This window comes from Schistocerca cancellata, chromosome 2 (assembly GCF_023864275.1).
Source record: "Schistocerca cancellata isolate TAMUIC-IGC-003103 chromosome 2, iqSchCanc2.1, whole genome shotgun sequence".
Taxonomy (NCBI): domain Eukaryota; kingdom Metazoa; phylum Arthropoda; class Insecta; order Orthoptera; family Acrididae; genus Schistocerca; species Schistocerca cancellata.
Window position 1 is genome coordinate 1,068,379,984 of NC_064627.1, and position 16,275 is coordinate 1,068,396,258.

At 38.6% G+C, this 16,275-nt stretch overlaps 1 protein-coding gene across 1 annotated transcript in view; it reads right to left on the bottom strand.

Annotated features, from left to right (window-relative positions):
- LOC126161033 (dynein beta chain, ciliary-like) overlaps positions 1-16,275 on the bottom strand; it is a 784,705-nt gene that overhangs the window by 312,604 nt on the left and 455,826 nt on the right. Inside the window, exon 33 of the mRNA XM_049916954.1 lies at positions 4,336-4,562. Within this exon, the coding sequence (XP_049772911.1) occupies positions 4,336-4,562 (227 nt within the window). The remainder of the gene's footprint in view (positions 1-4,335; positions 4,563-16,275) is intronic.

Here is a 16,275-nt window from a genome sequence, read left to right on the forward strand (position 1 = left end):
AAATAGTGAAAAATGGTGAATATGTTATAGGTGGAAGTTGAAATATACCAAGACTGAACTAAAAGTATTCTTCAAGTACTAAATTATTTCAAAAGTAGAGAGAGAGTCTTATAAATTCATGTAACCAGAATTATTCTTCTGAGAAGAAGATTTTGGAGATTGACGGAGCTGGCAATCCAGAGAAGATTGGCTGTCCAGATCAAGCAAGTAAACTGATGTGAGAGAGGCGTGAATTTTGCAATCCAACTTCATATTGCTTTGGGTCGTCTAAAGTGTTAGAGAGTGGAAAACATGCTCACAACAAGTTTACTCCTTTGATGATGTAGTGAGCTGTCAGAAGAACCGAAGGTTCCTCATGTGATCGTCCACCTACCTCCATTCTTGTCTCATAACCTCATCCTATGATTTGTGCAGGTAGGGGCAAACTTCAGTTACAATGGAGTTACTCCTGACATGGTAAAATTCGTGCTTGTGGTGCCTGATTGACTCGCCACAGTGAAAGCAGAATTTAACAGCCATGTTGCGCAAAGGCATTATCAGACCATCCAGCAGTCCATGGTCCTCTGTTCTGCACCTTGTGACTAAGAAGAATGGGGCTTGGTACCATTGTGGAGATTAGCACACACTAAATGCAGGAACAGTACCTGATGGGTAATCCATGCCATTCCTGAGAAATTATCACCATGCAACCATCTTTTGCATCGTGAATTGCACTAAAGCACATATGCAAATACCAGTGGCCAAGATGGACATTCCAAAAACAGGAGTAAATTCCAAAAACAGCTATGTAGCATCTTTTGTTATGTTCATGACATTCGGGCGGAGGAACATGCCACAGACTTGGCAAACGTTTGTAGATTTTTATCCTCCAAAGCCTTCCACTCTGCTTTGTGTATCTAGATGATGTGCTAGTGTTCCTGGTTGACAAGAAGCAACACTGCCAACACCTGACAGATATATTTAATCGCTTGGAACATTATGACATTGTTCTCAACACAGTCAAGTTGGTTTTCAGACTGTCAGAAGATCTCTTCAGCTGGTTCCCTGCCTCTGACAGTAGATGGAATAATGAGTACACGTACGGCCTCTTCAATCAAACAATTATGCAGATTCTTAGGTGTGTTACATTTTTATTGCCGTCACTTCCCGCACACTGCCAAACTGCAGGAGCCACTTACGACAGTGCTTGCAGGACCAGAGATGAAAAGCCTGTCTGATACAATGGACAGAGGAAATGACTCCCACCTTTGACATGTCAAATAGAATATGGCTACAGTAACATTGCTTGCACACCCAAAACTTGATGCACTGTGAGCTTTTGTCACTGATGCGAATCAAACAGTTACTGGCATCACACTTCAACAACATGTAGAAGGTGCCTGGCAGCCACTAGTGTTCTTTTCAAGAAAGCTACCACTATCACAAATGAAATGGAGTATTTACAACCGTGAGCTGTTGGCAGTGTATAAAGTTGTTAAGTACTTCCCCCCCAGATCATGGCTCGCATGTTTACTATATTTACTGATCATAAGCCCTTGACCCACACTCTCAAATGGAACAACACAAATTGCTCTCCATGTCAGTTCAACCAGCTCAAGTTCATGGCCCAGTTCTGCACAGATTTCAACATTTATCTGGCATAGACAATAACATAACAGACTGCCTTTCATATGTCAGCAGCATGACAAGCTATACAGATTTTACAGCATTAATGGAGGCAGAGCAAACTGATGATGAACTTCCCACTCTCACAGAAGGTACCAGTTCATCACTCCACTTGCAATTGGTGACATCCCCAAGACAGAGGTGAAACTATACTGCGACATCTTCAAGGAAGAAATTGTCCGCTCCCCCCCCCCCCCCCCCCCCCCCCGGCATTCCACAGGCAAGCATTTGATCATATTCACAATTTATGTCACACAGGTGTACGACCTACCTTCCGTCTCCTGTCTAAAGAGCTTGTCTGGCCAAGATTTGAGAAATACTGTTGGCAATAGGCAAAAGCCTGTCTTCAGTGTCTGAGAAGCAAAATATCTTCCCACGACCACGCATCTTGTAACTTCCCAGACATGACAGCATGTTTCACCCACGTACATTTGGATATTGTGGGTTTGCTGCCATGCTCAAATGGCAACAGATATCCATTCACAATGATTGATCGGTATATACATTGACCAGAAGCAGTTCCCCTGGATAATATTATGGCCAAGAGTTTAACCTCTGCATTCACCTCTATGTGGTTAGTGTGGTTTGGTTAGCCCCAGCGTATCAACACTGATTGGGGAGACAATTCAAGTTTGAACTCTTCAATCAACTCGCCAAGATCTGCAACTATAACCTTCACAAGGCCATGAGCTGCCACCCAGCCACTAAAAGGACACTGGAGCACTGGCACCTTTTGTTGAATGCGGCAATAATGTGTCATGACATGTCTTGGACAACCTCCTTGCCATTAGTTTTGTTGGTCATGAGGAAACTGTACAAACCAGACATTGATTCTCAGCCACTGAGCTGGTATACTGAGAAAGATTGTGCCACCCCAGCGAATTCCTTGGTACAGATATGCTGAATATCAATCAGGACGAATTGTAATTCTTGCACCACCTTCGCAAACACATCACACAAGCTCATCTGTCACAAGCTTCTCGACATGGCATGCCTTATTGTTACACACACAATGATTTTAAAACATACATGACTGTCATGCTACGCATGGAAGGTGTGAAGCCACCATTAGAGCCGCCTTACACTGGTCCACATTGAATATCTCAAGGACAGCTCTTGCCTCCAGTGCCCACAACCAGTTTTTTGCCGAAAGCACAACCACAACTACCAGTACAGAAACTTGCTCTGGATGCAGACTACTCTTTCCCACATGCTTCCTCAACAGAGACACTCTGTTTCCACCGAGGGGGCTGATTTAGTGACTACTTCGGCGATGTCTGCTATCACCACAGCCTGGGCTTTCACACGACATGCGGGTAAGATTTAGTTCTGTTGCGTGTGCATAGCATGTGCAGCACTGTGTTGTATCTTCGTGCAGCTGTGCTGTTCTTTGATGTTTGTTTTGTTATATTATAAATACTCCATGTATTGAATCCTTATGAGACATTTGGACAATGAATCATTTCTGCAGCCAATAAAATTTTTCCCTCCAGAACATTATCTAAAGGCAAAAGTCAGTCAGCTAAGTTGAGCCTCAAACTGACAGGCTCACAACATGACCCCTTTATTATCACATATATATTTATATACCACATCACATTCTAGCATATGTATAAAAGCAAACTCATATTTGAATGCAACATTGTGTCGAAATTTCAAATCAACTGGTGAAGAACTTTCAGAAATATATGATTTTCAAAAATTGAAAATTTTATATTATAATTCATATAGATTTATCCATCTGTATGCAATACAACGTGTGCAGTTGTTGTCAATAAATACATATATACATACAGACATATAAATATATGGAATTACAAACACATAAATAGATGCATACAATACTTGCTTTACTAAGTTATTTGTTTATACGCCATATTTCACTACTCTACTGAATATATTGTAAAATGCCTCTTAATCACAGCAGTTAATCATTAGCATAAATGTGAACAAAATTGTCATATCACTACAGGTAATCCTTGACAGTATAAAAGGACTACCTGGAATGATACGTAAATTTTGTTGACATTTATGCTAATGATTAACTGCTGTGATTAAGAGGCATTTTACAACACATTCAATAGAATAGTGAAAAGTTATGTACAAACATAATAACACAGTGAAGCAGATGCTACTCTCCACATGCTAGTGTATCCTGTGAAACTTCATTTCTCTACCCTCCATAACCTACATCCACTTAAACCTGCTACTGTAATTAAGCTCTGGTCTTCCTCTAATATTTTTACCCCACATATGCTCTATTAGCAAACTGAAAATTCCTTGACACCTCAAATAAAACACCGTATACATCCTTTTACTTTTTTCCTTCTTTTACATGACATTTGTAGCTGGCATTATCTCTTTCCTCACTCCCCTTGTTTCCATTCTTCCGTAACATTTTTACCTCCTTGCTTTATATTGTATAGCTTTATGAGACCGATTTCCAGAATCTCTAGCTGGAAATTATTCTGAAATAATTTCCTTTAATGTCACAAAGATGGAAAACGTTGCCATTTTGCAAACATATTACTACAACCTATTGCAGATAAACTTTCTTGTCATGTGGGGAACTTGTGCAGTATGAAAAATTATGGTAAAGTTAACGGTTTTACAGAAAGTACATCAAATTCACCATAACTCTGCTTCAAAGAAAGTACTAATATTGCTAACCTTGCTACAAGTTCAGGTTGGTTTCCATTAGATAAAATATCCAACAGGTCAGCAGAAGAAACAAAATAAAACCGTGGAAATGCCAGTCTCTTAGTTTCCAGATATTCAGCCAAAGCTTTTTCACACAGTGTAAGTTGTTCCTGAAGAACCTCCAGCCTTTCAAACAAGTGAGGACAATTTGTGGCTTGAACAACATTTGGCATCTTTGACATAACTTCTAACATTTCCTGAAAAAGAAAACAGACAATCTAAACACATTTCAACTGAAAATAGTAATGTTTTTAATAGGCAGCATAATGATCAGTTAACAAATTAATTTCCAGCTGAGGAGCACAGTATTTTATACAGACTGAACAATGAAGAATGGAAACCCATTGCAGAAAAATGGATAGTTGTTTGTTTGTTTGTCTTCTACACATTCCTATATTATTTATCTGATTACAGTGAAACTTTGGTTTGTTGTAGCGCAAATACCTGCAAAAGTTTTTGTAATGGTAGGGAAGTACCACCCATGGGCTAGGAGTGAAAATTGGGGTGACATAAAAGCATAATTCAGGAAGGTCTGGAGCAACCGCACTCAAGTTTTGTATGTACACAGTTCACAGCCACAGTTCATAGTAATCAACAGGAAGTCATCGAGTAAAGCAGAAGCAATTTCTGGTGTTCCCCAAGATAGTGTTATAGGCCCTCTACTGTTCCTTATCTATATATATGATTTAGGAGACAATCTGAGCAGGCATCTCATATTGTTTGCAGATGAAGCTGTAGTTTATCATCTAGTAAAGTCATCAGAAAATTGATATATATGCAAAATGATTTTGAAAAGATGCCTGAATGGTGTGAAAATTGGTAATTGACCATAAATAATGAAACATGTGAGGTCATCCACATGAATGCTAAAAGGAATCTGTTAAACGTCAGTTACATGATACCTCAGTCAAATCTAAAGGCCGTAAATTCAACTAAATACCTAGGAATTACGAACAACTTGAATTGGAAAGAACACACAGAAAATGTTGTGGAGAAAGCAAACAAAAAATGTGTTTTATTGGCAGAACAATTAGAAATTGTAACAGATCTACTAAAGAGACTGCCTACACTACACTTGCTAGTCTTTATTTGGAGTACTGCTGCGTGGTTTGGGATCCTACCAGATAGGATTATGCAGTACATCAAGAAAGTTGAAAGAAAAGCAGCACGTATGATATTATCGTGAAATAGGGGAGAGAGTGTCACTGACATGATACAGGATGTGGAGTGGACATCATTAAAACAAAGGCATTTCTCGTTTTGGTGGAATCTTCTCATGCAATTTCAATCACCAACTTTCTCCTCTGAACGCAAAACTGCTTGAGATTTAAATAATAGAGAATTATTGTGAAGGTGGTTTGATTAACCCTCTGCCAGGTACTTAAGTATGTTTTGCAGAGTATCCATGCAGTTGTAGATGCAGATGTACATTGCTTTTTATTTGCATAATTATTTATATAAAAATATTGTGTATGGGAACCACTCCTAAGACTAGGGATGAAAAGATGTGATATGTAAAAATATATTATTACCACTGATACTAGGGATCGCTAGACTTATTGGTGATGACCACAATGGAGTTTCATCCATACAGTTGGGGGTAGAAGATGGAGCAAAGACGGTGATAGATCAGCATATCTACATAACACCTGAAGGAACTTCTAGCAAAACTGGCAAATGTATCTCTTGCTATGGAAAAATTTACGATGACTGTGTCACCAAAAGCACTCCTATCAATGAAGGTGTAGGTGAAAAGACATGACATAAAAGCATAACTCAGGAATGCTTGAATGAATTCAACCAAATTTTTCATCTACATTCACTCATTATGCTACGGAAGTAAGATACCCCTATTATTTTAGGGGTGGGTGATGATGAGGAAGGTATATTTTCCTGTGATAAGTTAACTTGCAATACTTCAGAAATATTAAGCACTATCTGTCTCTTATTTGCGTTGTTCAGTTCATCAACCACTTCATGAGAATGAGCACTGCAATGAGCCAATAATTTTGCCAGCATGTTTTGGCGCCAAAGATCATGTCACATGGTGCAATTTCACAGATACATTTAACGTCCTCTCTAGTGACACATAAGTAAAACAGTGATAAATCAGACAGCTGCCAGTGACAGTCCTTTTTCTTGAAACAACGATCAGATACTGGCAGAATTAAAAGTTTTCTCAGAATTCAAGAGAAACAGCAGGGCTATGGATATGGATGAAATACATGTACAAATATGTTTGAAAAGTGTTAAATTTATGTGAATTATAAATATATGTGTAAAATATATGTGACATATGTATATACAGGTGAAGCTGCAGGCAAAAAGCTAGTTTATTTATAAAAATCCAAGTAAATGAATTGTTTGTGTTGGTACTTGTCACACAACATTAAATTTCATTATCATTGATTTTAATGTGGTGATGAAAAGTCCTTGGTGGTATATAAATAATGGAAGTAGTAAAGGTGACAACTCATCAAATAGATGAGGTGCTGATTTGACAATGGATACATTAACAAGACTGAACATTGCAAGCTTCCAGATGAATCCCTCTTCAGAAAAATCCTTGAGTTTTATAAACTGTAGAACTGTGACACTTAGCAAATGTCCACTTGAAATTCTCTCAAACTACTGCTACAGCAGGAACAGTTCTCTGATAATTCCAAGAATTCTGAAATAAAGTCAAGGCAAGAACTTTGTTTTTTTCCTTTTTATGGGTCACACCACTCAAAATTTAATGTTTCTTTTAGAAAAAAAAATCAATAATGAAACTGTTAAGACTTTTGTGGAAACTTTTATGTGCTGCCTAATCTACATATACACACATACCCTGTGAGCCACTGTGTGGTGCATGGCAGAGGGTACCATGTACCACTACTAGTCATTTCCTTTTCTGTTCCACTCACAAGTAAAGTGAGGGGAGAAACTGTCTAAAAGCCTACATATGAGCATTAATTTCTCACATCTTATCTTTTTGCTCCTTATGTAAAATGTATGTTGGTGGCAGTGGAATTATTCTGCAGTCAGTCTCAAATGCTGGTTCACTGAGTTTCTGCAATAGTAGCTCATGAAAAGAGTGTTGTCTTCCCTTTGAGTTTACGAAGCACCTCCATAATACTTGCATGCTGATCAAACCTGCTGGTAACAAGTCTAGCAGCACACCACTGAATTGCTATATCTTCCTTTAATCCAACCTGGTGGGGATCCCAAACACACGAACAGTACTCAAGAATGAGTTGCTCTAGCATTCTATACACTGCCCCCTTTATGAATGAGGTACACTTTTCGAAATTTCTCCCAATAAAAAAAAAGTAGAGCATTTGCCTTCCCTACTAACAGCCTGATATGCTAAGTTCATATGGGTTTGCAACATTACACCTAGATATTTAATTGGTGTGACTGTGTCAAGCATCACCTTACTAATGCTTATTCGGATGTTACAGGATTGGTTTTCCTACTCATCTGCATTACTCTACACTTTTCTTCATTTACAGCAAGCTAACATTCATCACACCAACTATATATATTACTGTCAGGGCCAGGAATTGAATCTACGTCTACTGCTTACTAGGCAGGTGTATTAACCACTAAACCACCTCAGCAGAGCGATTCACACAACTGCCTCCCTCCTCAATACTAATTTCCCCTTACACACAGACAGAATTGCTGAGGCTCTCCATGTTCTGGAATGACACCTCACCGACGAATGTAAATGGAGGATCCAGCCCTGAAACCCAGGAGCAGGTAGTTACACAGATGAAATGACACAGTTTCAGAGACTTTACTGGTCTCATATAGATATGATTTTATAGACTGAAGCAATAAGCGACAATTTGTACCAAGGACGGGAATCGAACACGGGACTCTGCTTACTATGCAGGTGTATTAGCTACTAAGATCACAAAAATGTGAGGGGGAATTTAAAGTAGACTGGCGCAGTAGTGAGATTTGGATTGAGGACGGGGGTGTGCCACGATAATCTGTGCAAATGTAAGGGGGAATTTAAAGTAGACTGGGGTGGCAGTGAAAATTTGGATCGAGGAGGGAGTTGTGCCAGGGTAATGCATGCAGTTGTGTGAACCACTGTGCTAAGCTGTCTTGGTGACTCACAAGCCTGCCTAGTGAGCAGGAGACCTGGGTTTGATTCCTGTCCTTGATACATTTTTCACTTACCGCTTCACTCTATAAAATCATATCTGTATGAGACCAGTAAGCTCTCTGAAACTGTGTCATCTATTTGTATAACTACCTGCTTCTGGCTTTCAGGCTGGATCCTTCATTTGCATTCAATGCTTAGGCGCTATTCCAGAAAAAGGAGAGCCTCGACAGTTCTGTACATGTGTAAGGGGGAATTTAAAGTAGACTTGGGCACCAGTAAGAATTTGAATTAAGGAGGGTCATATGCCAGGGTAATGTGTGCAGTTGTGTGAACTGCTGTGCCAAGGTGACTTAGTGGCTACTGCACCTGCCTAGTAAACAGGAGACCTGGGTTCGATTCCTGGCCTTGGTATAAATTTTCACTCGTCACTTCAGTCAATATACATAAAATCATTTCTGTATGAGACCAGTATGTCTCTCAAACTGTCATCTGATTTGTATAAATCTTTGTCTTTGATGAACACTTGCCATTGAGGGCAACATAATGGGATTGATTACTTAAAAAGTCTTCAAGTCAGTCATATACCTGGGAATTTAAAGCATATGCTCGAACCTTCAACAGTAGTCTGTAGTGGGACACCATGTCAAACACTTTCCGGAAATCTAAGAATAAGGAATCTGCTTGTTGTCCCCCATCCACAGTTTGTCGGATAACATACGAGAAAAGGTTGAGCTGATCTTCACACAAACAATGCTTTCTACATCTGTGCTAGTTTGTGGACAGAAGCTTCTCTGTCTCAAGAAAAATTTAGTATATTTGAATGTGTTCAAGAATTCTGAAGCAATTCAGTGTTAAGGATGTTGATCTGTTATTATGTGGGTCTATTCTTTTCCCATTCTTATACAGAGGAGTCACCTGCACTTTTTTCAAGTTTCTTGGGACTTTGTGCTGGGTGAGGGATTCATGATAAATGCAAGTTAAGTAACTAACCAAGGTCGCTGACTACTCTCTGTAAAACTGAATTGGGTTTCCATCTGGACTGGGTGATTTATTTGTTTACACCTCTTTCAATTGTTTCTCTATGTCATGGATGCCTATTTCTATGTCTACCATGTATCTGTGTCACAGTCAAATGACAGTATGTTTGTACAATTGTCTTGTGTGAATGATTTTATAAATGTGATATTTAAAACTCCAGCTTTTCTTTAGCTGTATTTTGTTGCCACCCCAGACTGGTCAACGAGTGACTGGGCAGAAGTTTTCAGCCTGCTTAGTGATTTTAAGTATAACCAGGATTTTCTCAGGTTCTCAGCAAAATCTTTCACTAAGGTGTGGAAGTTGTATGTTTTACACACTGATCTTCTTTGAGTGCAAAACTTTCTACTTATTTTTGCCTGCCAGTCGAGGTGCATTCTTTTTTAAATGGACAGTGCAACCATCTTTGTTTCCTTCAAACTTTCTGAATTTGATTATTAAAACACTGATAGTCCTTTCCATCCGTAATCCACTCTCTTGGCACATCCATCTCCAGAACAAGATTTACAATATGTTTGCCTATAATTCTTCTATGTCTATCATAATAGAGCTAAATGATGTCCACTCATTGTCTAAGTGGGATGCTAACAACTGAATATCAGTGTTTTCTTTTATGAAATGGCACTATTCTCAAGTTCCCTGGACAAAATTTGTTTGATTGTTTCTGGAACTCTTCCAGAACTCACTGCTAAAAGAAGAGGGAAAATGTGTCATAATTAACATAATTCTATCAGCAGAAGATATTTTGCCTATGCTGAAGCAGTAATGACAACCTTCCTTGTGAAAATGCCATGGACATATTCATATGAACTGTCAGGATTTTGCACAGAGTATCATTAATAAATATGCAGTTCTGCATGATGGTAAGACTAATAGGACCAAAGACTTTGAACAGAAGATAATTGGCTTATGGATTTGAAGCCCTACAGAAAACTTATAATGGAACAGTGTTCCTTCAACTGGCTCGTGGTGTGTTTCAAAAATATGATTTGATTGATTTATGAAAATGTAATGATGCTCATATAGAAAGAGAGGTGTAATCAACACCTTGCAAAATCGTAAGATTATCTGATATTGGGTATTTAAATATTGTCCTAGCCTTCAATGCATAAAGGAAAACAAAAGGTAAATGACCTGAGCTCATCCAATAGTTAACATAAATGATTTGTTACTCAATGCACTGCATTGGAGGTCTGGCAGCCATTGGACCTGAGGACAGCCAAGCCATTCCCCTTGTCATCCGGAAACACTTTTTTACAGGGGGAATCGTACAACAGGTTATCCCAGTGGAGAGCGTAGACCAGTGGTCATCAAACTTTTTTGCTTGAGAACCAATACTGAGATCATGGAGTAGCACTTTGGGCAGCATATGTATCGATCAGATTATTAATTAGAAACACATAAATTATTATGTTATTTATTTTTTGCCTTTAGTCTGTGGTTAACACTCTATATATGGGTATCAGGTTGGTCTTGTTTTGGAAGGAGATGAGCTTGAGCTGAGTTCTGTCTGGAGAGATACTGATCCATACTAAGCTGAATGTTAAAGTGTGGAAACGAAATTAATGGGATGAATGGAGAATTACGCCAATGCTGTCTAAGAAAATATTTGGATGCTACAATTGAAAGACCACTGCTGGTGAGGCTAAATTTCTCTAACTAGTCATAAAGGTCCTAAATCAATGGTACACGTATGATAAGGAGATGTCAGTTCAGTAGACAAGCCTACAGTAAATGATGAATAACAATTTCCATATCAGGACACGCCTTGCACCGAGTTTACTCCACTGGCTATAATTAATATGATTCCCCCCCTCCCCCCCCCCACCCCACCCCACCCCATGAACACCAAGAAAAGGAACACTCATTTATTTAGAGATTTGAAATTTACTCAATTACTGTAAGAGTAGAGTAGGTATGACATTTTAGCTTGGTAAGTTAGTTAGCAGTCCCAAGTACTGATCCTTAAAAGTCAGCATCATTCAGAACAGTTCCAGAGGACTTTATCTGTGTCATGTTGCTGCCACCCTCAGCAACCCCAAAGATGTGACGCTGTAATTGCCTGACAAACTGTTGTATTCGCTGTGTGTGTTGATGATTAATTGATTATTAACAGTAATTGTGCTTATACTTAAATGTGTCAAACAATATGAGACAAAATCACAAGTGTTTTGAATGTCATGTTTTTTTCTATTCATTGAATTGTATTACAACACCATTAATTTAATTTCCTGTTCCTTGCTACAAATATGTATCACTTTTGCAAATGACTCCTCTATATTGTGCATTCATTAATCCATCTTACTTCCATTTGAAATTTATACCACAGCAGCTGATCAGTTCCAGTTGGGCGCACCCATGAGTTGTCAGTAGTGGAACACGAAACAAAAAAGCATTCCCCCTATTACATACTCTAACTTCGCAGCGGCCATGCTACTTGCCCACCTGCCCCTGAGGTAAGCAGTCAGCTCTACCTAGCTTATAGCCAAACTCGCCAAATTAAGCACATGTCAAAATATTACTACCTCTGTACTACACTCTTAAGAAACTCTTAACATTAGCTGATATTTCCAGATTCAGCACTTAGTTGCTAGATGCATATTATTACATGATGCTGAATGAAGTTTTGATTGGGCTCAGTCCACAGTTAGATGACCACTGGCTTGCAGGAAGGTGGCAGCAGGTATGATGCAACATTTTCTGTTTTGGAAACACCTTTTTTGCATAGGAGGTATAACGCAGACAGATTGAGCTGGGTAGAGTACCCTGCTAGCAGTGATGGTGGAACGTCATGTTGTAGTGTGTTCTGCAAGACATGGAAAATTTGTGCTGACTTTGGGACAACTAAAACAACAAGCAATAAACAGCATTTCTGCAAATAAATGTCATCTCTATTATATTGTTGCTGTGGATGCAAGGCTTTCCCGGCATTATCAGGTACAGAAAATGTTGCACCATACTGTTTCACATAAGCTGGTGAAGGGCAGCCATTACGGTATTATTAGAGACTTGAAGAATATGGAAGAGTATCTTAGCACCACATCTCATTTGCATTGCTTCAGGCAAGGTATGCAATAGATAATTTATTCTTTATTATTGTGTAGGAGAGCCACACTCATATTAATCTGAAAGGTATGAGAAGCGTTTTGATTTAAAACACCAACAGTAAAAATTAACAGGTGTCTACATTTTATTTCATGTGCCTGTTTCATTTGTTTTAAATCTTATATTACAGTTACTACTTTCTGACTGAAAAGTTTCACCAGTTACAAAAATGGCATTGTTGTATATGGATGTAAGAAGAGGGGCCTCAGAAATTTGTTGTGTCATTGTTTCAGTCCTTGCTTGACTTTTATTGACATAATTCCAGTATTAAATACAGTTTTGTTAACAAATTCTTAATGTAATAACTGAATACGAAGTAATTTCAAGTCCACAAGTCCCATTCTGGTATAACAAACATTAAAAACATTCAGGAAACATCAAATTCAGTAACTGTTCTAAGTTGAACAAACAAGTTGCATTTTTCAAAATTTATCCTTCTGGGCTTGGTTAACATTGTGATAAACTGTTTTCAGAAAGAATGTTCACAAGATGAGTCAGTATTGATCCTTATCTGGTGATGTATGCTACTACTGCAATTTACTGGAAAACATCATCTATCTACGACCTCCTAGTCCATCCACTAAATGATTCATATGAAGCAGGACAGCCTATAGTTGAAACGGCATAAGTTGATCCCTGACAATTGCAGTGGGCTGAGTGTGAGAGATTTGCAGGCCAACCTCAGCTTGATTATCAATGTCTCTATGGCATCAGCTTATTGTTGTCACAACTCTGTAGACAGTTACTGTTTCCAACTGCAACACTTTGCAGATGAAGGCTGGCATCAGTGCTGTGAGCTGTCACAGATCTTCTTATGCTTCCCTGACTACAGTTAATTTTCAAACAGGTGCAAACACAGTTAATTATATTAAGAGTGTGTAGGTTATGAAAAATCAGTATTCAGAGAGTTTATATCATCGTGGATTTACTTGTGAGTCAAACTAAAATGTCCTGTGCCTTTGCAATTTTAACTGCAAAAAATCTATAAATATCACATTCCATTAAGAAGAATCACTTGTGCTTCTAGATTGTCAACATATCACCTGGAAAAGCATCTACCAACTCTGCTATGGCTGGTTATGGAACACTCCTTTCGCAGAGAAAGATACTGACCTGTAACTTAAATTGTATGGTACTGTGGTCAGTTTTATTGTTGTTTCTTTATTTATGAAGGCCCTCTAAAGCACCTAGGATATCATCAAGTTATTTCATATTGTCGCACGATAAGCTATTTCCTATGAAAACATACGAGAGTTGCCCAGAAAGTAATGTACCACATTTTTTTTTTCCCTTCAACAATTCTTTATTGAACATAATGAGAATTATACACATGAAAGAATGGTGTTTTTAATACACATCCTATTTTACCACGTAGTCTCTATCCCTTTCTATGGCCTTCCTCTAGCGGGAAACAAGGGCATATATGCCCTGTCAATACCAATCCTTGTCCTGGTGGCAGAGCCAGTGCTTCACTGTGTGAATCACCTCATCATTGACAGATTCAGCACCAACTGTCGAGTTGTAATGCATCTCTTCTCGTGAATGACAACATCACCTCGCTGCAACATGTTAGGTGCGACAGCCGTGGATGGTCTCCCCAACTGCTGAAAATCCTGGAGCTCAACCAGACTGCCTTCTGATGACCTCACCCTCCATGCCCAGCAACTAACTGCCTCTTCTGTCAACAGCAGATGCACCATAGACTTTGCACAAGCATTTGTGAATAATCCCCACAGTTCCTTTCTCTGCAGTAAGAAATTCAATGATGGCACGTTGCTTCTGATGTACATCATCTACAGATGCCATTTTTAAACTCTCTGCAGGTACATTGTCTGTTGGAAGTGATGGAAACTTGGCGTGCTCACTCTGGAGACTTCAAATAATATAAGTAACATTTAGCATTTGTAGCATTGTTTTCGGCTGAGAAAAAAAAATGCAGTGCATAACTTTCTGGGCAACCCTCATATTTTCTATAGACAGTAGAAGGCATTTCTATTTGAGCTCTGTTAAGTCCATACCTGCTAATTCCTTTAAAAAACAGCTCACAAAACAAGCTCTGGACTAGATAACTTTTAAATATATTGTGTGGTACAGATATGTGTGTGACACAAAAGAGTGAAGAGTCATAGTGATGAATGTACAGATGACTTTATGATGAAACATATGACCGATCTCTATCTTAGCATTTAATTTACAACTGACAAGAAAAGTAGCAATAGCTACTCTTTTTAGACAGGCTTGTCATCTGAAATGGCAAAAACCTCCTCTGGCGGTTAAGTTCCTCCAACCACGTCTTGAATATGCCGCATTCTGGAGGGTACTTACTTCAGTCTTTGCGGGGTTTCATCAATTTCATTTCTTTTCCTAGTTATTTTATCATTCTTAAATTATTTTGTTATTAGCTTCTGATGCTTTTTCTTGTACATGTTGTTATTTTTTATCTAGAATCACCTTTTATAATCACATTTTGCCACTTAAACATTTCTTTTTTAATAATTTTAAAATTTCACTTTATTCATGGCTTTAATTTATTACTGTAATAACTTACATGTATATATCAGAACTTGAAATACCAAGGCCAATATCTGCTCATACATTTAAATCATCACTTGAAGTAGAAAAAAATCAATATGGTGTTTTTTCTAATATGTGCAACATAAATATGTATCCTGCAGCCCCTTGGATGCAAGAAACAATACATTGTATATGTTCAGAAGAACAATGAGAATTTCACCAAACATGTCAGAAGTTTCATGATGTTACACACACAAGAGAAAATATTGGGAACAGCCTTCTGGCCAGATGTCCTCATGGTTACAGCATGAATAACAGGACTTGTCACAAACTGCACAAGCACAGTATAAAGATGGGCAAAGAACAAGACAAACCTACTCACACCACTGGAAGCATACCTCTTATCTGCTGAACGCCATAATACACAAGGAAATTCATTGTGGCTGACAGAATGAGTAACAGCAAAATTCAACAACAGACAAGTGCTTAAATAAATTTATTTCAACCTATGATCACAAAAGATTTTTTTTCCCTTAGGCTACAAGTTTTTGTCAGTGCTGACTGTCCTAAGACCTGTAATAAAACATTGGAGAACAAAATACGAGAGTTAGTGGACAGTTTACTCCTTACAACAATAAAATCTGCCATAACAAAAAGTATTAGTTCCATACATGTTGAAAACATATGCTTAAAATATGAAAAGGCATACCTGTTCTAAAACAAGTCCTAATATAATGAAGCCTTAGTGTTCTGGCATAAGCTATAGCCAGCACACTGTACGGCAAAGATGAAGTGCAAAGATCAATTACTAGGTGCTGAATCAAGCAAACCTAACAAGAGGAAGACCAGAGATGCACCCACAAGCAACCCACCACCAATGCCCTCTCGACAGAATGTATTTAGGCTGCCACCACTGACCGGACAGCTTCACTCACTCACTCCCTCACTCAATCATCCAGTTTGGAATCTGTAAGTTACTCGCTGTTAAAGCCGTGAGCGACCGGTGAGCAGTGAATGGCAGAGAATGGAGCCGCAAAGCCGCCAGACAGAGAAGCCGTTGTAGGTTTTGCTAACAACAAACAGACAGAACAAACAAACAAGTAGGGGACAACAGACACTACAAACAACCAGGACACAACACGAAGCGAGAACTTAGG